Source organism: Neofelis nebulosa, chromosome X, assembly GCF_028018385.1.
Source record: "Neofelis nebulosa isolate mNeoNeb1 chromosome X, mNeoNeb1.pri, whole genome shotgun sequence".
Taxonomy (NCBI): domain Eukaryota; kingdom Metazoa; phylum Chordata; class Mammalia; order Carnivora; family Felidae; genus Neofelis; species Neofelis nebulosa.
Window position 1 is genome coordinate 89699372 of NC_080800.1, and position 27915 is coordinate 89727286.

The 27915-nt window shown below is 41.1% G+C and overlaps 1 protein-coding gene across 3 annotated transcripts; it reads left to right on the top strand.

Annotated features, from left to right (window-relative positions):
- The first annotated feature begins 282 nt into the window (after positions 1 to 282).
- On the top strand, positions 283 to 7068 carry NXT2 (nuclear transport factor 2 like export factor 2). Of its 3 annotated transcripts, none has more exons than XM_058713028.1 (5): positions 283 to 451; positions 1429 to 1513; positions 2469 to 2555; positions 4078 to 4222; positions 4908 to 7068. In XM_058713028.1, the coding sequence occupies exons 1-5, from the start codon at positions 354 to 356 to the stop codon at positions 5087 to 5089; spliced, it is 597 nt and encodes a 198-aa protein (XP_058569011.1). In that variant the 5' UTR covers positions 283 to 353; the 3' UTR covers positions 5090 to 7068. The 3 variants fall into 3 exon arrangements, with proteins under 3 accessions (XP_058569011.1, XP_058569012.1, XP_058569013.1); XM_058713029.1 differs by lacking the exon at positions 283 to 451 and adding an exon at positions 1158 to 1275; XM_058713030.1 differs by lacking the exons at positions 283 to 451; positions 1429 to 1513 and adding an exon at positions 1666 to 1787.
- Positions 7069 to 27915: the final 20847 nt, after the last annotated feature.

Sequence of the window (27915 nt, forward strand, 5' to 3'; positions counted from 1 at the left end):
AAACGAATGCATAAGATTGGAAGTGCAGAGGAAATAATGAGTTGAAATTTTGGACTCAAGCAGTTCAAGAAGCCTGTAGTGCATTTTGGTGTTCATATCTAGCGAAATTCCGTATGTGGCCCTGGAGATCAGAGAAGAGGTGGGGGCTGGAGATGTGTAACTATGTATGATTCATTAGCATACGAGTAGCAATTGACATCACGCGGGAGGAGAGAAGTTTTAAAACGAGACATCCCCCGGAAGTGACGCCACTAAGCGGGGGTGGGGGGGTGCGCAATAGAAGGAAGCTGGTGCGCTGGCAGTTGAAGCTAGTCTGAAGAGGGGAGAGCCGCGGAAAAAAAAAACGTTCAAGTATGAGAAGATACAGAAGAGATTGGTCTCGTGAAGACTCACGAAGATACCAAGGAAGGAGGGACTATTATGATGAGGAGCCACAAACCAGTTATGGGTGGTAAGGCAATAGAGATATCTAACTGATTTGATGACCCAGAAGTTGTTGGTGTCTTTGAGGTGAACGGTTTTAAAGGATGCCGGAGAGTGTAGGCAGTTTGTAGCGGTAAATTGTTTGAACTTGAACCCCAACTAGTTTGTGACCCTGAACAGGTTACTTAATCATGCTGTCCCTTAACTATAAAACGGAGATGACTGTCTCGTATTGTTATTGAAGTAATAAGTGAAGTAATATGGATTAAAATGCTTAGAAAAGGAACTTTGCTCGTGGTCACCACTCAGTAAAATTTTAGCTGTTAAGAGAGTAGGTTGCAGAAGGCGGGTGAGTGGCGGTGTATACTAATCTTCATTTGAGGTCTGAGAGACAAAAAAAAAAGCCTCCCAGAATGAAGGAACTTGATAAGCCTTTCCTTATGAATAGCGCAAAATCAAACTGTGAATAATTTTACAAACGCTACAGAGACAGGTGGGATTCAATTCAATGAGGCTAGATTCTTCCAGAATGTTCCAGAACTTTAAATCTGTCTCCACCAGTCATGCGCAGTGTGATTTCCATCCTTTCCCCAAGCTCCACCCCTTTTTCCTATAGGCTACTGATACAGGTCTCTCCGGGCGTTTCTCGTTGGTCTTTGGCCAGCGTTGGCCCCGCCTTCTGAAGCAAAGAAGTCCTCCTATTGGGCCATTCAGATATTTTTAGCTTGTCCCACGTCCTTGGGAAAATGGATGCTTTCTGTCAGAGTATCCAATTAACGAAAGCTGAGTGATTTTTCTTCCCGACGAAGTAGAGAAATATCAAACAAGCGAATACAGGAGACGAATGGGAGGGTACGGTCGGAACTGAAGGGAATTGTACTTAAGGTTGGAACGTCGGGCTGCTTTTAACAACGGACCGAGCTACTTCCGGGAGAGAATGGGCGGGTGGAGAATTCGGCGTTTGGCGGGTTTAGCTGTCTCCCTAAATAATTGATCCTCCGGCAGCCGAGGGAGACGGACACGTGAGGAGGCAGTGACGCCGCCACCGCCGGAAAAACCAGCTTCGAGCTCCCTGATGGCCTCGTCTGTGGTGAGTGCCCGGGCCGCGGCAGGGTGCCGTGGCGCCGCGACTCGGCCGGCTGAGGGGAGGGGCACTGGGCCGGCCGGCTGGTGGTCACGTGGTCCAGTGGCGAATCAGGGCCTGGCCCGCTGGGCCTCGGGGCGGGGCCCGCTCTCCGTAGCCACCTTGGGTCCCTACCCCCCAACTCCCCCCCACCGCCCCCGACTCCCGGAGTCTGTGCAGTTGCTTTGGGTTGCTGGAAAGGACCCCGAGATGGGAATTGGTGGGAGGCAGGAATGTTGGGGTTTGTTTATGGCTTGCGATCTTTTTTCCCCATGATCTTTCCATCACCTGGTAGAGAAATGAAACTTAAATCTTAATTCAAATAATAGGGTGGACTCAGTGAATGGCTGGGAGAAAAGGTACTTAATCTCCAGGCAGGAGAAAACCCCGACAACATCTCTCTTCTTCGTTTTTACAATTGTTTACAAATGCCAGTGAATTTTTACGTAATATGAGGAAGTTTCCTGTCTTGTTTTCAAGTATTTTATTGAACTGTATTTGTACCCTGTTTTTTTTTTCCCCACTGAACAACTCCTTATGGTAACTTCTGGCTTAGAGAACTCAATGCTCCCCCCCTCCTTTTTTTAAAGGTTCAGACCACATCATTTTTATTAAAGTGAATGTTTTGTAAAATACTGGAAGCCTAAAAAGTACTTAACAGTACCTGTTACAAAGCAAAGATTGTAAATTCATATTTGAGAAAAACATTCACTAATGAGGGATGAGATGCCCTTAATATATGTATCTTAAAATGGTGAAAAATGTAAAAACTGGAAACTTTTGAGCCCTGAACTTTGCAATGTCCAAATTTATATGGAAAAATGAGCTGTATATAGAGCTACAATCATCAGCTTCTGTTGGTTTTCTGTTTGTTAGGAGTTGGAGGCGGTGGTAATGTACACTTATGAATTTTTTCTTGTAGGATTTTAAAACTCATGTAGATCAGGCATGTAGAGCTGCTGAGGAATTTGTCAATATTTACTATGAGACAATGGACAAAAGAAGACGGGTGAGTGTTAGAGACTCTATTACTCTTTATTAAGTACCAGGTTTTTTGGTCTTTTCTCAGTCATTCATCTGACTTGCATAAGCGATGATTGTAGACTTGCTCTTTAATAAAGTGCATTGTTTAGGGAAGGATTGGTGTGATATCATGGAAGTGTGGGCTCTGGAATCCTAACTCAACTTTGAGTTGAGTTTACCTAATTGAGTGACCTTGGGCAAATTGCCAACCTTTCTTAACTTCATTTTATTTTTATGGTGGTAAATGGGAACTAACTTACTGCACTTGACATGGCACCTGACATATTTACTTAAATATGTTACCTTTTTTAATCCCATCATTCAGCCAAGATGGTTAAAATAGTATTATAGTGCTAGTGAAGGTGCTTGGCACTACAGGGACTGTTCCTTGATTTGCCCATTTAATTTCGTATATTAATAATTTCTGATTAAAGCTTATGGCTATAGTTGGTACTCAGAAATAGGATCCACATGGTTTGGATACTTTTAGTATCCAACAGTGCAAGTTGTCACTTCATCAGCTTTTTTGTTGTGATTTATCCCTGAGCGGTATCTTCTCAGTGATTTTTTCAGTGTGTGCTCCAGCCTTGCCTAGGTCTTTTATCCACACAGGATTGCTTTAGAGAATGTTCTTTATGCTGCAGATACAGAAGTTAATATCTTATCTCTAAAAATGTCTTTTTTTTAAGACAGAAGATAAAAGAAGTTTCTGGTACTTGATGTTTGATGACAGGGGCAAGGGACCTGACAATGGATGTTTTTTGTGTCTTACTGCTATCAAAAACAAAGTAGCAAAAAAAAAAAAAAGGCAACATAGTTTATTACCAGAGTCAAGATAATGGGCTTGTGTTTTAATCCAAGTGAAGTTGTAGAATTAAGCAAATAATGTGTCCTGTGAGACACTAAACCCCTGTGACCAGGGAGTTAACTGTTGGATTTTGCCTTATTTCAGCCTTAACTACTTGACTTATCGAGGACTCTGCTTTACCAAGTCCTCGTGATTCCTTTGAACAAAATATGCTGTTTGCATAGTAGTAAAAGGAATTCTTCCTAACCTACAACAATAAATGGTTCAAACATTAAATGACTCACACTTACAGGAACACTGGGGTTGGAATGTATGGGTAGGACCTGATTGGCAACTTTGTTAATCTCAGAACTAGAAAACTGAGGGAGACTAAAGCTGGTTTGGGGATGCGTGTGCTTGAAATTTGTGATCGTTTACTTCATTTTAACACAGAAAGCAAAACTTTACATTTAAAACTTCCTTCCAGTTGGGAGGCCAAGTTTTTTTTGTGGCTAAAGTGAAGTATCTATTCAGGCCAAGAGTCTATAGAAGGCAGCCACCTTGCTCACAGTGTATTCCAGCAACAGGGGGCGAGGGGAGTAGAGGTGGAAGTAGCACCATGGAAATGTTTATCTGCCACCTGTAACCCTTCAACCCATTTCTGTAAAATGCTTCCCCAGAAACAAAAATCCTCATCTTTTTTTCTTTTCTGTCTCTTTAGGCACTAACCAGGCTGTATCTAGACAAGGCCACTTTAATATGGAATGGAAATGTTGTTACAGGGCTAGAAGCCCTAACCAATTTCTTTGATATGTTGCCTTCTAGTGAGTTCCAGGTCAATATGTTAGATTGCCAACCAGTTCATGGTAAGATCATGGTCTTTCTGTGTCTTTTGTCTTCCTCTTGCGAGCACTGAGCTTTAACACCAAAAGCAAACGTGCAACTCTTAGCCACAGAAGTAATTACTTTTTTGAGCAAGTTAAAAATGAAAAATTCAGGGGTACCTGAGTGGCTCAGTCAGTTAAGCATCCAACTCTTGGTTTTGGCTTAGGTCATGATCTCACGGTTTGTGAGTTCGAGCCCTGTGTCGGGCTCTATGCTGACAGCTCAGAGCCTGGAGCCTGCTTCAGATTCTGCATCGCCCTCTCTGCCCCTCCCCTGCTCGTGCTATGTCTGTCTCTCTCAAAAATAAATAAACATTAAAAAATTTTTAAAAAGGAAGCAAACTAAGAAACAGCTCTGTTAGAAACCCAATGAAGTATGGATAAATGCAGGAACCGAAGGGTCCTGTACTAGATATAAGCTCTTCACATAGAAACTTTAGTGTACCCCAAATCTTTCTGGACTGCAAATAATTTTAATCTGCTTTGAAATGATTATTTAGCTTTCTGCTTTTTGAGAGCACAGGTTCAAGATTGTGCTGAAGGTCGAGAAAGTTGATGAAACTCTTTTGCTGTGTCAAATTATAAGCATTGTAGTTTAAGCCTGAAAATCTGTTTATTGAGAGAAACTGTGACCTCTTCTCTTTTTTTTTCCTTAATGTGGGTGAAGAGCAAGCTACTCAGGCCCAGACCACAGTTCTCGTTGTGACCAGCGGAACTGTGAAGTTTGATGGAAACAAACAACACTACTTCAACCAGAACTTCCTGCTGACCGCCCAGTCTAATCCTCAAAACACCGTGTGGAAGATTGCAAGCGATTGCTTTCGTTTCCAAGATTGGGCTAGTACTTAAAGTCCATTCTTCTTTGGTCCATTAGTTCCAGCAACAGAAATTTATGTGAAGTAATTCATTTCATTGTGGAAGTACTAGAAACTAGTATGTGCTGAAACTGTGTTTCTTTAATACTTTTTTTATTCATAGCAGCGCCTTTTCTAGCAGCTGCCAGTTTGGATTGTTGCCCTTAAGAGCTTTAATGCTAGTTTTTTACATGCCTTATATGCATTTCACTCATGACATTCTTACAGTTATATTGTACACATGGTCTCTGTATTAACATACTCACTGTGAGCCCAGCCTATTGCAAAAATGAAATTCTTTTATAATATTATCTATGGGATATCAGCACAACATAACTGTATGGGAGAAAGCAGAGTTTTTCATTGTTACTAGATTAAGTTTTTAGTAAGACATAGAGCTATTGCCAGTAAATGCTGGTAATGCAGTTTTAACCTAAGGCTTTTCCAAATCAGTTCAGTGAAAGTATTACTAATATAGGTTTGCGTAGCTGCCCTGATGTACTAGCATATAGAGATGTTCAGTCGTCTTTTTTTCACGTTAAGTATTTGTTTTATGTCAGCATGTTTCCCTATGGAGTGAATTTATTTACTAAAATGTTCCCAGTTGATACTTGAGCATTAGATATACTCAGTGGTTTTCAAAGTAAAACTACTTAAAAAGACTTTTTTTTGGCAGCTCCAAGTTTATAACGTTAGGTACCGAATGGTATAGTAGGACTAATATAGCTTTAATGGGAGAATGGGGAGTGAAAAATGGAGAGATCCAAGGTTGGCCAAAAGTTAAGAAGGGTGGCCAAATGGTACATTTTTGGTACTTGTTTTCTACCTCCTGAAATCACCTGTTTTTAGGGTTTAAGTCATAAATTGTCCTTGCCAAATGGTCCCGAGTGTCACTTTTGTTCTAAGAATGATTTTGAAAGGTTCTTCCAGTTCGCCTCATACTTCCCACCAATATTTATCTCAAATGTATTCAAGAACTTATGGGGGTTAAATGTCAGCAATAAGCCTGACCCTGCAGGGTCTGACAGGAAAGTGGGAAACAAAGCCATTGCTATATATTTGGGACACTCTTACCTGCTAAGTCTTCCATGTGAACTTCAGGCCAAACATCTCCTGTGTATTACCCATCCCCAAAGTAAGTGATTTGTTCTCTGTGGTTTACACTGTCGTCTGCATTTTTTTTATTACTTATTTAAAGTTAAAGTTATTTAATTTGACACGCTGTTCTTCTGTGAAGCAAATGGAACTATTTTTAAATATGTTCCTGTTATGTGGCTAGGTCTCTGTCTTTTTTAAAGAGAGAAAAGAGGAAGGCAGGTTTTCATCAACTCCTAGGCTTCAAAAGAACAGATTGATTCATGTTGCATCTCGACATCTAAAGAGAAAAGGCTAGTGTTGGGTTTTTGTTACACTTTAACATTTTTTCCATTCTTGTGTTTATTGTTTCAGTGTTTTTAAGCTAAACCTGCCAGCTTCATTTCTCCATTGCAACTCAGAATCCCTGTTTCTTACCACTTACTTTGAAAACCAGCAGTTCATTTACTGTTGCCCCAAACTACACATTTTACTTCTGATAATAGAACCAACTAGGAGAAGGAGGTGGAACAGAAATTTAGACCACACTCCCTTGTGGTACTGATCAAAGCTTACATGGTATATTCTACTCAAAGTGAGCTTATTCTAATCTGGGGTTGGCCGTTTAACGCCTGTAGCAGCAAAAGCCAGTGCCCAAACACTGCCCTTTCCCTTGTAGAGAACAGTCTCAAGTAAAAGCTGCATATAACTAGCAATAACTGAATTGAGCAGTTATACTGTATTGTTTTACGATTCCTATATACATTGCTTTTTCCTTCTGTATAACTTTTAAATGGCTGGAACTACTCTTCTGTGGACTAAGACTGTATTTTTGACATGCACATATTTTTGTAACTTGAAAAAATAAAATAAAATTTTCCTTGTGACAGGTTTTCTCAAGCTTGTTTTAAGGTCTTTTGGTTTTTCTTTTGAAGACTCCAGAAATGACTACCTGTATAATACAAAGTTTCTGTATGATACAAAGTTTTCAAATTAAACACACACACACACACACACACACACACACACACACACATTAGAGTGTTGAAAACAATGGTTGACAACCTGGATTTTGTCTCTTCTCTGACGTGTGTTCTTTTCCTACCAAATGTTCACATCCTAATATCACCTGTTTGAGGTAGCAGGATTCTGGTGAGATGTTGAAAATTTTAACCCTGAGAAACTAGCCAAAATGCTGGATTCCATAGGCAGTTAAACCAAAAGAGTTGGTTTCCAAAAAGAATGGTCTCCTTAAATTCAATTCTACATTAAAAATATGTCAACAGAGGGGCGCCTGAGTGGCTCAGTCAAGTGACTCTTGATTATGGCTTATGTCATGGTCCCAGGGTCATGGGATCAAGCCCCACGTTGGGCTCCACAATGAGTGTGGAGCCTGCTTGGGATTCTCCCTCTCTTGCCTCTCCCCCTGCTCATGCCTGCACTTGCTGTCTCTCTAAAAAATGAAAAAATAATGTCAACAGACACTTGGAGAGGAGGGAGAAGATGCAACACCCCTTGAAACCAACTACCATTTTTCATCTTCAAAGATGCACATTTTTCACAAGTTAATATCCCTGAAATTGGTATGGATCATAAACATGTCAAATCATAGTTTAATCACCTTTTTTCCTTTTCTCAGTAGTACACAAAATACTGCTGAGTCTCAAATTGATGGCAGATTAGACTGATGAAGTCCAGTAAGGAGTTGCCTAGATAAAAAATGGTTAGGAATCTAATCTACTCAGGTCTAAATTTGTAGGCAGTGGAAGTAATAGGCTGTCAGCCTAGGAGGCCTGTAACTCAAGACTCAAATTCTGCCAAGTTACTTGTGTTTCTATATGGCTAGAAGAGCCACAGACCTTATTTAAACATACTTGAGCCTTGGAGAATTGGGAGTCATAACATTTTCCTGATTTTTGACAGTCACCTAGTAATATAAGATGTGTCTAAAAAGATAGTCCCAGTGAGATTAAAGGGCACATGTTGTTTGGGGAAGGAGCAAGCAGTCAACAAAAGGCAAGAAGATAGCATGTGTTTTATTGTGGAATGTTTCTGGATTAACTTGCTTGAAACTAGTGAGGCAGGAAATTTGGTAGAAGGGAACTTCACTTGCTGATTCTTGTTATGATTTAATACACGGTATAAAGGATAAGGCTGGTATAAAGGATAACCTGTCTAGGGGGGAAATGATAGGGCAGATTTGGCTTTCTGGTTTAGCAGTTGGCTTGATACAATGAAAACATTTCATCAAAACACTTGCCTCCCAAACTTCTGTATTCTATTTTTTCCCAGAGCACCTGGGTGGCTCAGTCTGTTAAGTGTCAGAGTCTTGATTTCAGCACAGGTTGTGCTCTCATGGCTCGTGAGTCCGAGCCCTGCATCCTGCTGTATGCTGACAGCAGGGAGCCTGCTTGGGATTCACTCTCTCCCTCTCTCTGCCCTTCCCGCCGCCCTCTCTCAAGAATAAGTAAAGAAATATAAATTAGTTAATAAATATTTGCCCTTCTTTGCCAAATGCAGGTTTCTGTACAAAAGAGTTCTCAGTGACTATCAGTGGCCTATATAGATCAGTCTTGCTTCCTAGAGAAGCACTAAAAGGAGGAAATATGTTGTTGGAGGGTCTTGGGATACAGCCTGCATCTCAAATTGAGGTGTATATATCCTCTAGATCAGTGGTTTTCAAAGGTTTTGCTCTAACGCACAATAAGTACAAAATAGCACAATCCAGCATGCAGATGCATAAATGTAACAAACTAATTCAAATGTTATGTCCAAAATAAAACTCATGTTTCCTACTTTCAGGTTGTTTCTGGTACTTTCCATTTCATTGTATTTATTTTATTTTATTTTTATTTTTTTGAAAATTCTGTTCACAGCCACTGAATAGACTTTTTCCAACTTCTTAATGGATTATATCAGCAGTTTGGAAAACACAAAAATAGAGCAAATATATTATTTTCAATATCACTTTCTAGTGTAGGCTGGGGTCGGGTCGGCTTCCAGAAAGTGGTACCGTGGGTCAGCAATGTCACCCTGACTTAGAAATGATCAAAAACTTCCTCCTCCCGGGTGTGTCATATTTGTGGAGGGCAAAGAAGGGGAGCACTGTTTTCCTCCTATTCCTTATCTTGCACCCAAAGTCCAGAGCTAAGAAAGCAACTGTTTAGGCAGAATCTGAGAATAGCATGTGTGGTGATGAAAAGGATTCGAAATGGGGAGGCTGCCCTATTTCAGGTGTCCAAGAAGAGAATGGAGTAGGCATTCCAGCAGAAACACTTTTGAACATGGTTTGAGACTGCATAAACTGTATTTTGGTCTATTTCAAGTCAATTTCGTGTGGGTTTTTTTTTTTCCTTTCCCTCTCTTCTTGGACATTCCAGACATTTACATTATCAACTCTCTGGTTTAACAAAGGCTGTGGTGTTCCTGGCTGTGTAAATCCTGGTCCCAGACCCAAAGGAGACCCGTATACTAAGGCTGTTCTGCCCCTGCCGTGCTTTGTGGCCTTTGGTAATTCACTTAGTCTGGACTTCTGTCTTCAGATGTTGAGAATGGACATTTGCCCTATCTGGCCCACCAGGCAGTTGTGAGGTTCAAATAAGACAACAAATGAGAAAGCACTGCACAAAACGGTATGTTTTTGGCTTGGTGATTGGCTTTTCCCTCTCCCCAAATTCTGTTTCTTTTGCAGTAAAATCAGTTGATAGAGACTGCCATCCACAATCACAACTTGCCACTGCCTGTGCAAGACTTCTTCCAGCTCCACAAAAAGGCTAATGTTAGATCCAGATAGCGATGACCAATTTACTGTATATTAAAAAAAGGGATTTAGGAAGTGCCGGGGTGGCTCAGTGGGTTAAGCATCCAGACTCTTGATTCCAGCCAAGGTCACGATCTCATGGTTTCATGAGTTTGAGCCCTGCGTCAGGCTCTGCACTGACAGTGCGGAGCCTGCTTGGGATTCTCTCTCTCTCCCTCTCTCTGCCTCTCTCTATCTCCTCTCAAATAGGTGAGACAGATAGATAGATGATAGATAGATTTAGGCCCTTAAAGGGAAGCAAGAATAGCAATTCGCAAATGTATTTTTGAGAGGTCTGTCTGCACCGGGGAAAAAATGGAATGGAACATTATTGATTCCAATTCTCTTACTCAAAGGCAGGAAATCATCGAGAGGTGTCTGCAACACTAACTGCAGGTGCTTCCAGCCCCCCCTTCCTCGTTCCCCACCCCTGCCCCCTGCAGCCCTCAGCTTCTGGAGCGGCCCACATGAACTTTGTTCCCCTTCCCTTTTTGTGCTGTTTCTAAGACAAACAAATCTTTGGGAGACCAGTGACAAAACTAAGAACTAGGGGGCCTCCTACCTCCACACCCCTTCTTCCCATCCTTCTGGGGCTGTACCTCGTTTTGCGTTCCAAGGTCCCCACAGTTGCAGACTCTGGAGTCTCCTGCCCTCTCCTCAAACACCCCTCCCCATCCCATGGGGACATCTTTGCCCTAAGACTCATTCTCTCAGGCCCCACCCTCCATTTTCAAGTTAAGCTTGTTAACTCCTAAACTCAACAGGGAAGTGACTAGCTTCTGTCTCCTGGGGTTTCTGCATTTTGTCTGGAAGCAACTGGAATGATACTATACCTCAAAGATATGGCCCCTCATCGTGGCTCTTGGGACATATGTTTCGTGTGTGAGGGATGGGAGTAATGTGATTGGTGCCCCTCAAACTATACCTTGCAGAAGGCCTTCTATATACTATTTATCGTAGGATATAAATGAGCCCAGCATATAACCTCCAACGTATCCTATTGACTAGGCATTCTTTTGACTTCCGTTCACTGTGAGAAATGTCTTCTATTCCACTGCTGCTCTCATCCAGTTGTTAGTGGGCCGAGAACCCTCCCAAACCCCGTTTCTGCCCCATGCTGTTTATCAGCCTGCAGAACCCCTTTGGCACCAGCCTCAGAAAACTCTAGAACATAGCATGGTGTGAGCTAATGGGCCAGCTTGGAATCAAAGAGACACAGAGGTGGATTGTGGGCTTGCCAATTGCTGACTGAGTGATCCTTTGACACGTTATTAATCCTCTACCAGAGCCTCCACTTCCTCATCTATAAAAGGGAGATAATAATTACCTTGTGGGGCGCCTGGGTGGCTCAGTCAGTTAAGCACCCCACTTCAGCTCAGGTCATGATTTCATGGTTCATGCGTTCAAATCCCACATTGGGCTCTCCACCCTCAGTGAGGAGCCTGCTATAGATCTTCTGTCTCCCTCTCTCGCTCTGCCCCTCCCCCACTGGCTCTCACTCTCTCTAGAAAATAAACATTTAAAAAATGTTTTGGGGGCACCTGCGTAGCTCAGTCAGTTGAGCGTCCGACTTCGGCTCAGGTCATGATCTCACGGTTTGTGGGTTCGAGCCCCGCGTCGTGCACTGTGCTGACAGCTCAGAGCCTGGAGGCTGCTGCAGATTCTGGGTCTCCCTCTCTCTCTGCCCCTCCCCCGCTCAAGCTCCATCTCTCTCAAAAATAAAACATTAAAAAAAAACTTAAAAAAAATTTAAATACTAATACTTACCTTGCAAGGTTACTGTGACACTTGAATGAGGAAATAGCTGTACCAAACCTGGCACACGGTAATGACATAACTAACCGTCATTAAGCACTTACACGTGCCTAGCAACACTAAGCAACTCGCGCATTATTATCTCATTTGACCTCACCGTAACCTTAGGAAATAGGTGCCATTTTCATGACCAGTTTGAAAATTAGGAAACTGAGGTTCAGAGAAAGAGTCACTAGTCCAAAGCTACCCCGTGGCAGAAGCGGGGTTCAACAGCAGGCCCTTATGACTCTTAACCATTACAGTAGAATTACAGGCATGTCACGAATGGCAGTGATCGCCATAACTGCTGTGTTGTACATTCTTGGAGCCAAGCCTGAAGGAGACTCCACTGCCCAGATGCCCAGTGTATCTATGTGCACACTCATTGTCTGTCTTCGGCAGAATCTTCTTTACTTCCCTGGCCAGAAGGCTCCTAGAGCTGAGGGTTAAACATGGAGAAGCATCAGAGGCTGGAACCTGCTTCAGATTCTGTTACTCCTTCTCTCTCTGCTCCTCCCCCACTCATGCTCTGTCTCTCTCTGTCTCTCAAAAGTGAATAAAGGTTAAAAAATATATTAAACGTGGAGAAGCATATTCAGTACATAAGTCACAAGTCGGGGGGAATCTTGAGCTCATGTCTGGAGGGAAAAATACAACAGAACAGGGTGGGAGCCACTCTCACCCCCAACTCCTTATAAGGCAGGGAGCCAGCCCAAAGCTGCAAACCCTGTCTTGGGAGTATCACCGGGTGCTACCTTGCATTAGCACTGATCTGCCTTGACGCAGGGGTGTTGGCCATTTTCTTGGTGGTTAGAAATGGTTAAAGGTGTGGCAGCTTAGGGACACTGTTCAATTTACCTTTCTGGAAAGAACTCACCTTTGGGTTGTGAGGACAGCCGAGAACCTCTATATAGTTGCAGTGGGCTGCAACATCTGAGCCGAGGCCATGCTCCTTTGGGGCAGCCTTGAGCCAGTGACTGAACACAGGAGGGTGCTAAAGCCTGGCCATTTCAGTCCCCTGCTTCACTAAAGATCTATCTTTTCTCTGCAGCTGCCTCCTGGAGCGGTCCAGGCTTCCAGATCCATATCACAGCCTACCTAACTCTGCTTGTGTCCTTCTATCCTCTCACCAATGTTGGATATACAGCAATGTCTGGAGATTTGCTTGCCCAATCCCGCTTCCTCCTTCTTCATCTTTCACAGATGTCAACCCCAATCAACCTTTCTCCCCTAACTCCATCTTGATGTCTGCTTCCTAGAGACTCCAAGCTGACCCAGGAGTTTCTGTCACCTGTCGTTTGTTGAATTGAAGCACTGATCAATATTGACAGTATCTGGTGGTTTCTCCAGCAGGTATCCTAGTAGCTTGCTTGACATGGAACCTTCCATGAGCAAGGAAAAAAAAAGAACAGGAGACAAAGACTCATTGCAAAGCCCTATACTCAGGCTATGGGAGAGGCATCCCAGGCACTTGGGCAGAAGATTAGAGTCCTGGCTGACTGCATTTGGTCTAGGGAGGGTTGGAGTCGAAGAGGAGATGGAGAGATACTTGGGCTGTCCAGGCCTGGCAGGCAGGGAAAAAGATGGGTGACGGGGAAGGGAAAGTTGGGGAATGGGAGTGCATGGCCCAGATAACACTGTTAGTATTCACCAAGGGACCCCAGCATCCTGGTATGTTAGCATCCTGGCAGCAAAATCTACACCTAACCAGCACTTTCCAAATACAAACTGGCCTGCCAGAGATCTCGGTATACCTTGGCCTTCTGTCCCATCCCACCTCCCACTCTTGCCTTCTGTGTCCTCTTGCCCAAGAACAGAGATTCTGAACCTGATCTGGGGTCCACAGAACTCCTGGAGCTTTGGGAGGGTGGGCTGTGATTTCCCAAGCAAATTAATATTTATCTAAGGACAGAGGTTATAGGTTTCACTAGCATCTCAAAGGACAGGAGAACTGAGTGCTAAAGAGATTAGAAACTATTGGTCTGGAGTAAGTGAGTCTATTTTTATGGATTTTCTAGAGAAAACTGGCACAAAGTAGGTGCCCCAAAGTAATTGCTACATGAATGCGTGCCTAGAGAAAGGAAATGACCATGGGTAACAAAAATTCATTCAGAGATAAAACCTAAAACACTTGGCATGGTACCTGATACACAGTAGGGCTTCAGCAAAAAAAAATATATAATTATCACCATCATCACATGGTCAATCTTTTGAACAGGAATCTGGACTCCAGGCTGACTGAACAATAATGTATTTAACCATTTTCTGTCGCTGGGTATACCAACTGTCTCCACTTATTTTCCATCACACACAGTGCAACACTGAATACCTTATATACATACAGTAAAACCTTAGTTTGCAAGGAAAATTCATTCCAGAAACATGCTTGTCATCCAAAGCACTTGTATATCAAAGCGAATTTCCCCATAAGAAATAATGGAAACTCAGATGATTTGTTCCACAACCCAAAAATGTTCATATAAAAATGATTACAATACTGTAATAGAATACAAATAATAAAAAAATACAAAATATAAAGAAAAATAAACAAATTAACCTACACTTACCTTTGAAAACCTTCATGGCTAGTGTGAGGGAGACAAGAGACAGGAGGGGTATTGTGTAGGACGACTTTCACTATCACTAACAGAATCACTGCTATCTATTGGCTGAGTGGAATCTTTTTCTGCATGGGACCATTAAATACACTCACACCAATGTTGACTTAAGTATAGTATTAATAGTCTCTTGTCTAATATTGTATTTAATGTAACTGGCAATAAGGCAGAAGAGGAAAGGGTCTATATCTGCAGGCAGCCTGACCTAGAATGAAGCGCAGCATGCTTAAGCTTCCTTTTGTATGGAAAAGCAAAGGACTGTCCATAGGTGCTTTGAAGTGACAACAAATATGCTCGTGCCAGTTGTGGGCACCTTCCAACATTCTGAAAAATCGCTGATTTCTGCTGAACACTGCAGCCTGAGACTGAGCATCTGAGCATGGGAGATGATCACCCACAATCCTGCAGCGAAAGAGAGAGAGAGAGGGGGAGAAGAAGAAGAATAGAAGAAGAAAGAAGAAGAAGGAGGAGGAGGAGGAGGAAGAGGAGGAGGAGAAGGAGAAGAAAAGAAGAAAAGAGAAGAACCACCATTAGGTCAGTTGTGATCATGTGACATTCAGCGTTATGTACTACTCATATTGCAAGACATCACTCATTTATCAAGTTAAAATTTATTGGAACTGTTTGCTCATATTGTGGAACAGTCGCAGAGCAAGTTACTCAGAACCCAAGGTTTTACTGTATTTTTGTACACACCTGTGAGTATATCTAGAAAATTGAATTCTCAAATGCAATTGTTGGGCTAAAGGATATGCACATTTTAAATCTTGATTAAAACTACCAAATTTCCCTCCAAGAAGGCTCTATCAATTTATACTCTCACAGCATGTATATGAATTCTCATTTTCCCATACCTTTAGCCACATTGTACACTATTAATTTTTAAAAATTTGCCCAAGTTATTAGTGTGAAAATGGTGTTGTGCTTCAGTTTGTAATTCTTCAATTGTTAGCTAATTTGGTAACTCCTAAACTGATACCTCTAGTCATGACCTCCAATGTTGTACTTAAAACCAACAGCATATTCCAATGTCTAATGGACAACTCTAACATAATTTAGCATGCCCATAATCAAAATCCTAATTTGGAAAATTTTCTTAAATGTAAAACTAAAGTATAGACAACAAAACATTTAAGATGGGAAGGAGTTAACATGTGTAAGTTAAACTCCCCATCTTATCCTCCAACCTGCTGTATCTACACAATGTCCCATCTCTGAAAATGGCAACTCTATTCTTCCAACACTCAGGCGAAAACCCTGAAGCTATCCCTACCTCCTCCCTGTATCTCAAATCCCACAAAGTCTGACAACATGTCACTACTCCACCAATACCATCCTGGTCTATACCAGGATTATTGTTTAAACCTCCAACCTCGTTTTCCTGATCCCATCCCAGCCTATTCTCAACACAACAGCAAGAGTGGTGCTTTATTTTTTTACTGTTTATTTATTTTTAGGGGGGGTGGGGCAGAGAGAGAGAGGGGAAGAGAGAATCCCAAGCAGGCTCCATGATCAGCGCAGAGCCCAACATGACCGTGAGATCATGACCCAAGTCAAAATCAAGAGTTGGATACTCAACCAACTGATCCACCTGGACATCCCAAGAGTGGTCCTTTAAAAAACACAAGTCAGGTCATGTTACTCTTCTGCTCAAACCCCCCACCCTCAGTGCCTTCCTAAGTAATTTGCAGTAGGAGCCAAAGTCCTATTCAATGGCCTTCAAGGGCCTTATGGTCTGACTCCTGCTCATCACAGTCAAGGTCTCTCTGATCTCATCTGCCTTGTGCTCCCTCCATTCCAGCCACTGGGCCTCTTTGCTAAATGTGGACCACTCTAGGTAAGACTCCTTACAGGTACAGCCTTTGCCCCTGCCCACAACATTGTTTGACCAGATACCTTTGTGCCTCATCCTCATAGTTGAGGTCTCTTCTGTTAAAATGTCATCTACTCAAGAGATCTTCCTTACCCATATGTATTATTCAGGGTTCTCCAGAGAAACAGAACCAATGTAGAGAGATATAGATACACATATAAACTACATCTATCTATTTATCATCTATCTATCACCTATCTATCTATCATCTATCTATCAAGGGACAGAGAAAGAGAGAAGGAAGAGAGGAAGAGGGAAGTGAGAAGCAAAGCAAAAGAGATGAAGAAAAGGAGAGAGAGAGAGAGACAGAGAGAGAGAGGAAGAGAGAGAGATACTATAATTGGCTCAGAGGCTGAGAAGTTCCAATATCTCCAGTCAGCAAGCTGAAGACCCAGGAGAGCGGATGATGTCAGTTCCAGTCTGAAAGCCAACAAGCTCGAGACCCAAGAAGAACTGATGTTTCAGTTAGGGTTAAAATGCTGGAAAAGACCAATGTCCAGCTCAAACAGTCAAGCAGGAGGAGTCCCCTCTTTCTCAGGCTTTTTGTTCTATGTAGGCCTTCAACTGATTGGATGATGCCCACTCACATTGGGGAGGGCAATCTGCTTTACTCAGTCTACCAATTCAAATGTTAATCTCATCCAAAAACATCCTCACAGATACTCCCAGGATAATGTTTGAACAAATATATGGGCACCCATGGCCTGGTCAAGCTGACACATAACCGTCACATCATCCTTTCTACAAAAGCACTTTCCACATCACAGTCTATCCCCTACTCTGTTCCAGAGCATTTTTCACCACTAATATATCATATATCTCAGTTTTTACTATTTGTCTCCCTCCACTGTAAGTTCCAAGGCAGAGACTGTATATTTTGTTCACTGCTGAATCCCTCGCACCTATTACAATACTTGGAACATAGTAGCCACTCACAAAATATTTGTTCAATAAATGAGTGTTTGAGGTTGAGCATTAGTGAGTATGACCACTTATAGTGCTTTATCTGTGAACTGCCGCTTCATGTCCTTTGCCAAGTTTCCCACTGAAGTTTCTTTTTCTTTTTCTTTTTGTTGTTGATTTTTATAAGAGTCTTTTGGAGAAAATGTATATCAACCCTTTGTTATACACTTTATTACATGTGTTACAGATATTTTCCTGTCACTTACCTTTTGACTTTCTTTTTTTAAGTTTATTTATTTGGAGAGAGAGAGAGAGAGAGAGAGCATGCACAAGGCGGGGGAGGAGCAGAGAGAGAGAGGGAGAGAGAATTCCAAGAAGGCTCCATGCTGACCCAGTACAGAGCCCAACACAGGGCTTGAACCCATGAACTGTGAGATCATGACCTGAGCCAAAATCAAGAGTCAGACACTTAACTGACTGAGCCACCTAGGCGCCCTTTGACTTTCTTCATACCTTTGGCCATGCAGATATTTTATGATTTTTATCCAGTCAAACATGGCACTCTTTTGTTAACTTCTGATGTTCATGGTAAGTTTAGGGCAGTATTCCCTACCCCCAAATTATAAATACTTCCTCTCATATTTTCCTCAAGAACTGATAGAGGTTTGGGGATATTTTATTTTCATGGGCTTTTATAAAGTTTAGATTCATCTGAATTTTTTCAATAGTTATAAACTGTAAGACAGAGTTCTGACTTTATTTTTGCATTCCTATTTTAGGAAAATGTATGCCAAGTTCACTGATAGAATTGGCCAGCATGCACTGAGTTCGTGATTCCCACAATGGAACTTCCTGCCAATCTGTGCAATGGGGAGAAGGGAGATATCCTCATCCACCACCACTCCCTTCTATAATCAGATGAGAAACCAAGGGGTTATGGAGAAAAGCTTTGAAATATAACCCTGGACAGAGGAGGGGGCAAGTGCTTTATTACATAATATATGCTGTCTATTCCCAAAAGACTGTCCTTAGACCTGTCCTCTGACTTCCAGTCTCATGTATCCAACTGTCTGGATGGATTTCTTGGACGGATAATTGCCATATCTAACTTATGTTCAAAATTGATCTCACCATCTCCCCTATACCCCTGTTCCTCTCAGTGTATGACACCATTGTTGACTTAGTGGCCTTATTCAGAAACCTGGCAGTGCACCTGAACACCTTCTTCACCCTCACTTCCCACATTTAATCCATCATGAAATCCTGTCAGTTTCCATATGCAGACCATATAAAACATCTACAGTCAATCCTTACTGTTCACAGATTCCATATCTGTGGATTTTTCTACTCGCTAAAATGTAACCCCAAAATCAATACGTGCATAGAGTTGTGAAAAATAAAAGTCAAGCAATGTGCACATTCCCAACTGAGGTCAAATGAGGCAATGCTCTGCCTTCTTTTTTCTGTTCTCATACTGTAAATAAATGTCCTTTTCACGGTCTACTTAGTGAAATGTTTTTCACATTTCTGTGCCTTTTGTTGACAATCTCACTGTTTGAAATGGCCCCCAAGTGTAGTGCTGAAGTGCTTTCTAGTGTTGCTAAGTGCAAGAAGGCTATGATGTGCCTTTCAGAAAAAAACACATGTGTTACATAAGCTTTGTTTGGGTATGAATTATAGTGCTGTTGGTCATGAGTTCAATGTGAATGAATCAATATTATATATTAAATAAGGTCTCTTTAAACAAAACATACATATGAGGTGATTGGGTGGCTCAGTTGGTTAAGCGTCCGAATCTTGAAATCAGCTAAGGTCTTGATCTCAGGGTCGTGAGTTCAAGCCCTGCATTGGGCACCCAGTGCAGAGCCTACCTAAAAAAAAACACTTAAATAAAACATGATCAACTGATATTCATCAGTTGATGAAAATGTTATGTCCAGAGGCTTGCAGAAACCAAATCCTGTATTTCCCCTAGGAGCAATGGTTCAATCTTCATTAATGCAGTGTTCATGGTGACTTTATAGAACATAACTACCACTAATAATGAGAATCAACTGTACTTTACTCAATTTCCAGTCTTCACCCTAGACCAAGCCACTATGCCATCATCTCTTGGGTACGCTGCTGTAATATCTTCTTGCATATCTTTGCATCTACTCTCGCCTCACTAGAGCCCATTCTCCACCACACAACAGCCAAAGTGAACTTCTGAAACAGTAAATCAGGTGATGTTACATCCCTCATAAAACCACTGGGGGATTTTCTTCTAAGTTTCTGCTCACAACCTGGAAGCTTTTCACCTCTACAAATCAGTTGTGCCCAGGCCCTGGAGCAATGTGTCAGAAACTGGTTGTCTCTCAATATATATTCTTCACTTTTTCTTTTAATAATAGAAACTCCAAGTTTTAGCTGGGTATTGACCTCCCAGCTGAAGACAACATTTCCTAATCTCCCTTGCAGCTAGGTTGAGGTCATGTGACTGGAAAAAAGCAGAAGTGATATGTGCAATCTTCTGAAAAATACCTTTAAAGGGAAAGGACATATACATATGATGGTAAGAGCTGCAGAAGCCATCTTCGATCATGAGATGGAAGTTGTGTATTAGAACACCCTACCTCCATTTCCCTTTCTTCTGAGCTGTTACTATCATCAAGTACTTTAATAGATTGTGCATATTATTTTGAACTCCACGAGATATTACTTTTATTGTTTTTTAAGCGGATATTCATTTAGATTTATCCTTTCCATTGCTATTCATTCCTTCTTGCACTTTTGTGTTTTCATCTGGGATCATTTGGCTTCTACCAAAGGATGGCCTTTATTATTTCTTTTAGCATGGGTCTGTTGATTTCTCAGGTTTTGTTTGTTTGTAAAAGTATTTTGCCTTCCTGACTGAAGATATTTTTACCATACATAGAATTCAGTATTGGACATTAATCTCTTTTAGCACTAAAGCCAGCACTTTTTCTTCTCACTTCCATTATTTCTATTGAGAAGTCAGCTAATATCTTATTATTGCTCCTTCAAACATAAAGTGTCTTATTTTTCCTTTTGGCTACTTTGGAGATTTTCTCTTTAATTTAGTTTTCAGAAATTTGAATATGATGTACCTAGGTGTGGGTTTCTATGTATGCTTGGTGCTTGTGGTACTCTTGAGTCTGTAGCTTTACATCTTCAAACAAGTTGTGTTCATTCATCTTCTTTATGTCCAATCTGCTGTTAACCCATCTGTTGATTTGTTTTTATATAATGTACGTTTTAGTTCTAAAATAGTCATTTGGCTTTTTTGTAGATTCCAGTCATCTGGTGATGCTCTCCACACTGTCACCTATTTTATCAGGCATATTAATCACATTTATTTTAAAGTCTGTGTCAGATAACTCCAAGGTCTGGGTCACTGAGCTTGTTTCTAGTTCCTGGTTTTTTTTTTTTTTTCCTTTTGGTCTTGTTTCTTTGTATGCCTGGTCATTTCTCATTGAAAGGCCAGAAATTGTGTATGAAAAGTAGTAGAAACTCTGAATTATGCTATCTTTCTCTAGAGAGGGTAACCTTATCCTGTAATAGTCACTGAGGGGGGGACAGAATTCACCTTAACCAGATCGAGGACTAAGCTGACTTGAAGCTGAGTCTCAGTCTTTGTAAGGTTTAGTCTACCCCTGGTTCACTGCCATTCCCAAGGTGTTGCCCCTTGGTAACTGAGAGTCTGAGGGGTCTTACTAAGGGCTCTCTGTCCATCACAAGTACTGAACTCAAAGGTTTTCCCCTTCAGTATTATAGGGCTTCTGAAAACTCCAGACTACTTCTCAGTGGCTTTCTACTTGGTTCCTTAGCCTCTTGCCCTCCACAGGTTAAGAAGTTAACAATTGTCTTAAGTACAAAAATCACTGAGGGGCACCTGGGTGGCTCAGTCAGTTAAGCATCCAATTCGTGGTTTCGGCTCAGGTCATGATCTCACAGTTTGTGAGTTCAAGCTCCGCATTGGGCTCTGTGCTGGTAGCATATAGCCTCTTGGGATTGTCTGTCTCCCTCTCTCTCTCTCTCTCTGCCCCTCCCCTGCTCGTGCTGTCTCTCTGTCTGTCTCTGTCTCTCTAAATAAATAAATACACTTTTTAAAAAAGCACTGAGTGCCTGGCTACCTTCTTTATGTTTCACCTCTGTCTGGGTTGTTAGCCCTTTGGCAGCTCCAAACTCCAATTTTTATCTCCTCAGCTCCGTGAGATTTCTGAAAGTTCCGGTGATTTCTTTGCTTCTTGACAGAGAACTGGGTCCAGACTCTCAGTTTCTTGTCCTCTACCAAGAGTCAACAAATGCCCGGAGGCTTAAGCCAGTGACTCGCTTCTTTTTTGTCTCCTTCTCTCTGGGATCTTGGACACTCTGTCCTTGACTTTATTGGCAGTTCTTGATGCCTTCAAAGAGCCTTTTCTAAGGTGTTTGCATGCATTGTTCTGCAACAATGCGCTCTATCATAGGTAGAAGCAGATTTCCCTAATGAATACATGCATTTATAAACCCATTAATAAAATATTCTCTAATAGGTTTCTGATGTATGGTCTTTTTTTATGTTTATTTATCTTTGAGCCGGTGGGGGGGGGGGGGTGGTGGGAGCGGCAGAGAGAAGGAGACAGAGGATCCAAAGCAGGCTCTGCATTAGCAGATCTCCCCCCCTCTCTCAAATACATAAATAAACTTTAAAAAACATTATTTAATTTTACACTTTGCTCAGGTAAATATTCATGCAAAAATTACAGAACTAGCCACTAAAAAATTCAGAAATAGAGTATAAATTCCAAACCAATAGAGGAAAAACAATATAATGCTTAAAATACATAGAAATAACAGTAAAATCAGTCCTTTCCCAAAAGGTGAGAGGAGAAAAGACAGGACATAAGATGATAGAAATAAGCTCAGAATAATCTGAATATCACAATAATGTAAACGGACCTAACCAACTAGGTAAAAGAGATTGTCAAATTGAATTTAATTTTTTAAACGTATTTATATGCTAATTGTGAAAGACCCATCTAAAACAACACAGAAAAGTTGAAAATAAAAGGTCAGGAAAGCAGGGGTGCCTGGCTGGCTCAGTCAATGGAGCATATGACTCTTGATCCTGGGGTCATGAGTTCAAGCCCCCCATCGGGTGTAGAGGCTACTTAAAATAAAAAATTTTTTACAAGGTTAGGAAAATATATAAAAAACAAATACTAACATTTTCTCTTTCTATATTAATATCAGACAAATTAGGCATCAGAGCACGAAGCACTATTAGGGGTTGTCACTACATAATTGTCACTACATAATTATAATTTTTTAATGTTTATTTATTTTGAGAGAGAGAGTGCGAGAGGAGCAGGGGAGGAGCAGAGAAGGAGGAGAGAGAGAATCCCAAGCAGGCTCCACACTGTCAGTGCAGAGCCTGATGTGAGTCTTGAAGTCATGAAACTGTGAGATCATGACCTGGGCCAAGATCAAGAGTTGGACACTTTAAAAAAAAAAAAAAAGTTGGATGCTTAGTCAACTGAGCTACCCAGGCACTCTGGTCACTACGTAATTATAAAAGATTAACTTCCCCAGGAAGACACAGCAATCCTAAACTTGTATATACAAAATTAAGTAGCCTTGAAATATATGACAAAAGTTGATAAAATTACAGAAAGAAATAGACATATCCACTATCAAAGTGGAAATTTTCATTCCACCTTTCTCAATTATTGATAGGTCAAGAAGACAAAGAATGAGTAAAGATATAGGACATTTGAAGAATAAAATTAACATGTATTAAGTACATGGAATGTTAAAAAAAAATCACGTTCTAGGCATTTTTAACAACCCCCCAAAATAACTATCATATAAATCACATTTCTTGACCAGCATGCAATTAGTTTTGAAATCAGTAACAACAAGAATGGAAAAAAACCTTCCTGCACATGAAAAAATTTTTAAAAGAGCACTTCAAAAGAACATCTTCATAGATCAGGGTCGCCTGGGTGGCTCAGTCAGTTGGGCATTGGACTTCAGCTCAGGTCATGATCTCACAGTTCAGGAGCTTGAGCCCCGTGTCGGGCTGTGTGCTGACAGCTCAGAACTTGGAGCCTGCTTCGGATTCTGTGTGTGTGTCTCTCTCTCTGCTCCTCCCCTGTTCACGGTCTGTTTCTCAAAAATAAGTAAACATTAAAATTTTTTTAAATCATTAGATATTAGGGGAATACATAACAAAATCATAATGAGATACCACTTTGTACCCCGTAGGATGGCTATAATAAGAAGGACTGACAACAACAAATGTTATAGAAGATATAGAGAAATTGGAACTCTCATACATTGCTGTTGGTGCAGCCACTTTGGAAAACAATTTAGTCATTCCTCAAAATGTCAGCATAAAGTTATCATACGATTCAGCAATTCCAGTCCTAGGTATATACCCACAAAAATGGAAAACATGTCCACACAAAAATTTGTGAAAAAATGATCATAACAGCATTATTCACAATAGCAAAGGTTCAAAATAACCCATGCCCATCAACTGATGAATGGACAAATAAAATGTGTATCTATTCAGTGGAATATTACTCACCCATAAGAAAGAATGAAATTATGACTCCAAGTTCTATTTTGGGCCACGTGATCAGTACCAATCTGTTAGAGCTGCCCATATCTCATGCAGACATGAGATCTACCCTATCAGGGTTAGTCTATTAGAATTATCTAATTTGTGTATATGTAAAACTCACAACCACTTGGGGGAGGAAAGGGCAGAGCCATTGTGTGCACTAAATCATATTTAGAACCAATATATTCAGGGGCGCCTGGATGGCGCAGTCAGCTAAGCATCTGGCTTCGGCTCAGGTCATGATCTCACGGTTCATGAGTTTGAGCCCCGTGTCAGGCTCTGTGCTGACAGCTCAGAGCCTGGAGCCTGCTTCAGATTCTGTGTCTCCCTCCCTCTCTGCCCCTCCCCTGCTCTTTTAATTTAAGAAAATTAAAAAAAAAAAAAAGAACCAACATTTTCAGATTCAGTAACCATTAAAACCCTGAGCTTTCACATGACACTTGCACCCACTGCAGGGATACATGCTGTCCTTCTGCTGTCCTCACACTGTGAAGGCAATTGTCTGTACAGACACTGTAGACTCCTCTCTTAAGGACAACCCTCAGGGTGGGTTACATCCACAAAGAAGGCCTATGCAGCAACTGGGGAGAGATAGAGACAGCATATACCATACCTGCAAGGGAACTCAGGTTATGTGGCCTTCTACCCAGATCCCAAACAATGTGTTTGCATGATGTAAAAATTAATAGAAAATTTTCATTTAAGAAGATAATATAATTTTATGTTGGAAAATATTCGTGTTACACTGAATAATTTTATAATACCTGCAATTTGAAAAGTTTACCTCTGGTGAATTTCAACTTGATTACATCGAATCTAATGGAATGAATATAATGGGTTTCGATCAAGGTATCAAGACCTTCCATAACTTGAAAAGCTGGCTACACAAGTGTGTTTACTTTGCAAAAAAATTCCTAAAGTTGTACCCTTTTGATTTGTGCACTCTTTGCTTTTCCTTTGATTTTTGTATCTATGTTATACTTTAACAAAATTACACACACACACACACACACACACACACACAGTCACACACACATGGAAAGATAGATCTCCATGTTCCAAACCAGACAAGAGGACTAGATGATTTTAAATGTTACATATGCCAAAATTTCAAGGAACAGACTACTCTAACTTCACACGAAGTTTTCCAGAAAATACAAAAAGGGAGGATCCTCCCCAGCTCATTCTGAGGTAGGTATAACCTTGCTTTCAAAGCTTAATAAACACTTTTATTTAAGTGATGAATCACGAGAATCTACTCCTGAAGCCAAGAGCAAACTGTATACACTGTATGTTAGCTAACTTAACAATAAATTATATTTAAAAAATAAACTAAAAAAATCAATTAAAACAAACTGAATAAACACTGTATGAGAAGAACAATATAAGCCACTCTTATTCATGGATACACATGAAAACATTATAAGCAAAAATATTAGCAAATTGAGCTCAGCAGTTGGTAAAAAAGAGAATATACCAAAACAAATTGGGTTTATTACAGGAATGCAAGAGTAGTTTAACATCAAAAATCTACATCAACTCAATCCCTATCAAAGTAACACCAGCATTCTTCACAGAGCTAGAACAAATAATCCTAAAATTTGTATGGAACCAGAAAAGACCCTGAATAGCCAAAGCAATCTTGAAAAAGAAAACTAAAGCAGGAGGCATCATAATCCCAGATTTCAAGCTATACTACAAAGCTGTAATCATCAAGACAGTATGGTACTGGCACAAGAACAGACACTCAGATCAATGGAACAGAATAGAGAACCCAGAAATGGACCCACAAACGTATGGGCAACTAATCTTTGACAAAGCAAGAAAGAATATCCAATGGAATAAAGACGGTCTCTTCAGCAAGTGGTGCTGGGAAAACTGGACAGCAACATGCAGAAGAATGAACCTGGACCACTTTCTTACACCATACACAAAAACTCAAAATGGATGAAAACTTCAATGTAAGACAGGAAGCCATCAAAATCCTCGAGGAGAAAGCAGGCAAAAACCTCTCTGATCTTGCCCGCAGCAATTTCTTACTCAATGCGTCTTCGGAGGCAAGGGAAACAAAAGCAAAAATGAACTACTGGGACCTCATCAAAATAAAAAGCTCCTGCACAGCGAAGGAAACAATCATCAAAACTAAAAGGCAACTGACAGAATGGGAGAAGATATTTGCAAATGACATATCAGATAAAGGGTTAGTATCCAAAATCTACAAAGAACTTACCAAACTCAACACCCAAAAAACAAATAATCCAGTGAAGAAATGGGCAAAAGACATGAATAGACACTTCTCCAAAGAAGACATCCAGATGGTCAACCTACACATGAAAAAATGCTCAACATCACTCATTATCAGGGAAATACAAATCAAAACCACAATGAGATACCACCTTACACCTGTCAGAATGGCTAACATTAACAACTCAGGCAAGAACAGATGTTGGCGAGGATGTGGAGAAAGAGGATCTCTTTTGCATTGTTGGTGGGAATGCAAGCTGGTACAGCCACTCTGGAAAACAGTATGGAGGTTTCTAAAAAAAGTAAAAATAGAACGACCCTACGACCCAGCAATTGCACCACTAGGCATTTATCCGAGTGATACAGGTGTGCTGTTTCAACAAGACACATGCACCCCCATGTTTATAGCAGCACTATCAACAATAGCCAAAGTATGGAAAGAGCCCAAATGTCCATCGATGGATGAATGGATAAAGAAGATGTGGTATATATATATAAAGTGGAGTATTACTTGGCAATCAAAAAGAATGAAATCTTGCCATTTACAACTATGTGGATGGAACTGGAGGGTATTATGCTAAGTGAAATTAGTCAGAAAAAGACAAAAATCATATGACTTCACTCATATGAGGACTTTAAGAGACAAAACAGATGAGCACAAGGGAAGGGAAACAAAAATAATATAAAAACATGGAGGGGGACAAAACAAAAGAGACTCATAAATATGGAGAACAAACTGAGGGTTGCTAGAGGGGTTGTCGGAGGGGGGTGGGGCTAAATGGGTAAGGGGCATTAAGGAATCTACTCCTGAAATCATTGCTTCACTATATACTAACTAATTTGGATGTAAATTTTAAAAAATAAAAAATAAAGTTAAATTATAAACAAAAAAAATTAAAAAATTAGAAAAATTTAAATATCAATCACCAAAATATGCAACAAAAATAATTCTTTTTTTTTTTAATTTTTTTTTTCAACGTTTTTTATTTAGTTTTGGGACAGAGAGAGACAGAGCATGAACGGGGGAGGGGCAGAGAGAGAGGGAGACACAGAATCGGAAACAGGCTCCAGGCTCCGAGCCATCAGCCCAGAGCCTGACGCGGGGCTCGAACTCACAGACCGCGAGATCGTGACCTGGCTGAAGTCGGACGCTTAACCGACTGCGCCACCCAGGCACCCCGCAACAAAAATAATTCTTAAAAATATTTTTAAAAATCTACATATGTCTCGAGCACCTGGGTGGCTCAGTTGGTTAAGTGTCTGACTTCAGCTCACATCACGATCTCGAAGTTTGTGGGTTTGAGCCCATCATCGGTCTCTGTGCTGACAGCTCAGAGCCTGGAGCCTGCTTCGGATTCTGTATCTGCCTTTCCTCTGCTCTCTCTCTCTCTCTCCACCCCCTTTCTCTTTCAAAACTAAATAAACATTAAAAAAGATTTTAAGGGGGCGCCTGGGTGGCGCAGTCGGTTAAGCATCCGACTTCAGCCAGGTCACGATCTCGCGGTCCGTGAGTTCGAGCCCCGCGTCAGGCTCTGGGCTGATGGCTCGGAGCCTGGAGCCTGTTTCCGATTCTGTGTCTCCCTCTCTCTGCCCCTCCCCCGTTCATGCTCTGTCTGTCTCTCTCTGTCCCAAAACTAAATAAAAAACGTTGAAAAAAAAATTTAAAGAAAAAAGATTTTAGGGGCACCTGGATGGCTCCGTTGGTTAAGCGTCTGACTCTTGGTTTCAGCTCAGGTCATGATCTCATGGTTCCTGAGTTCAAGCCCTGCATCGCGCTCTGTGCTGACAGCACAGAGCCTGCTTGGGATTCTATCTCCCTCTCTCTCTGCTCCTCCCCTGCTTGCTCTCTCTCTCTCACACACACAATAAATAAAAATTTTTTTAAATTTAATCTACAAATGTCATT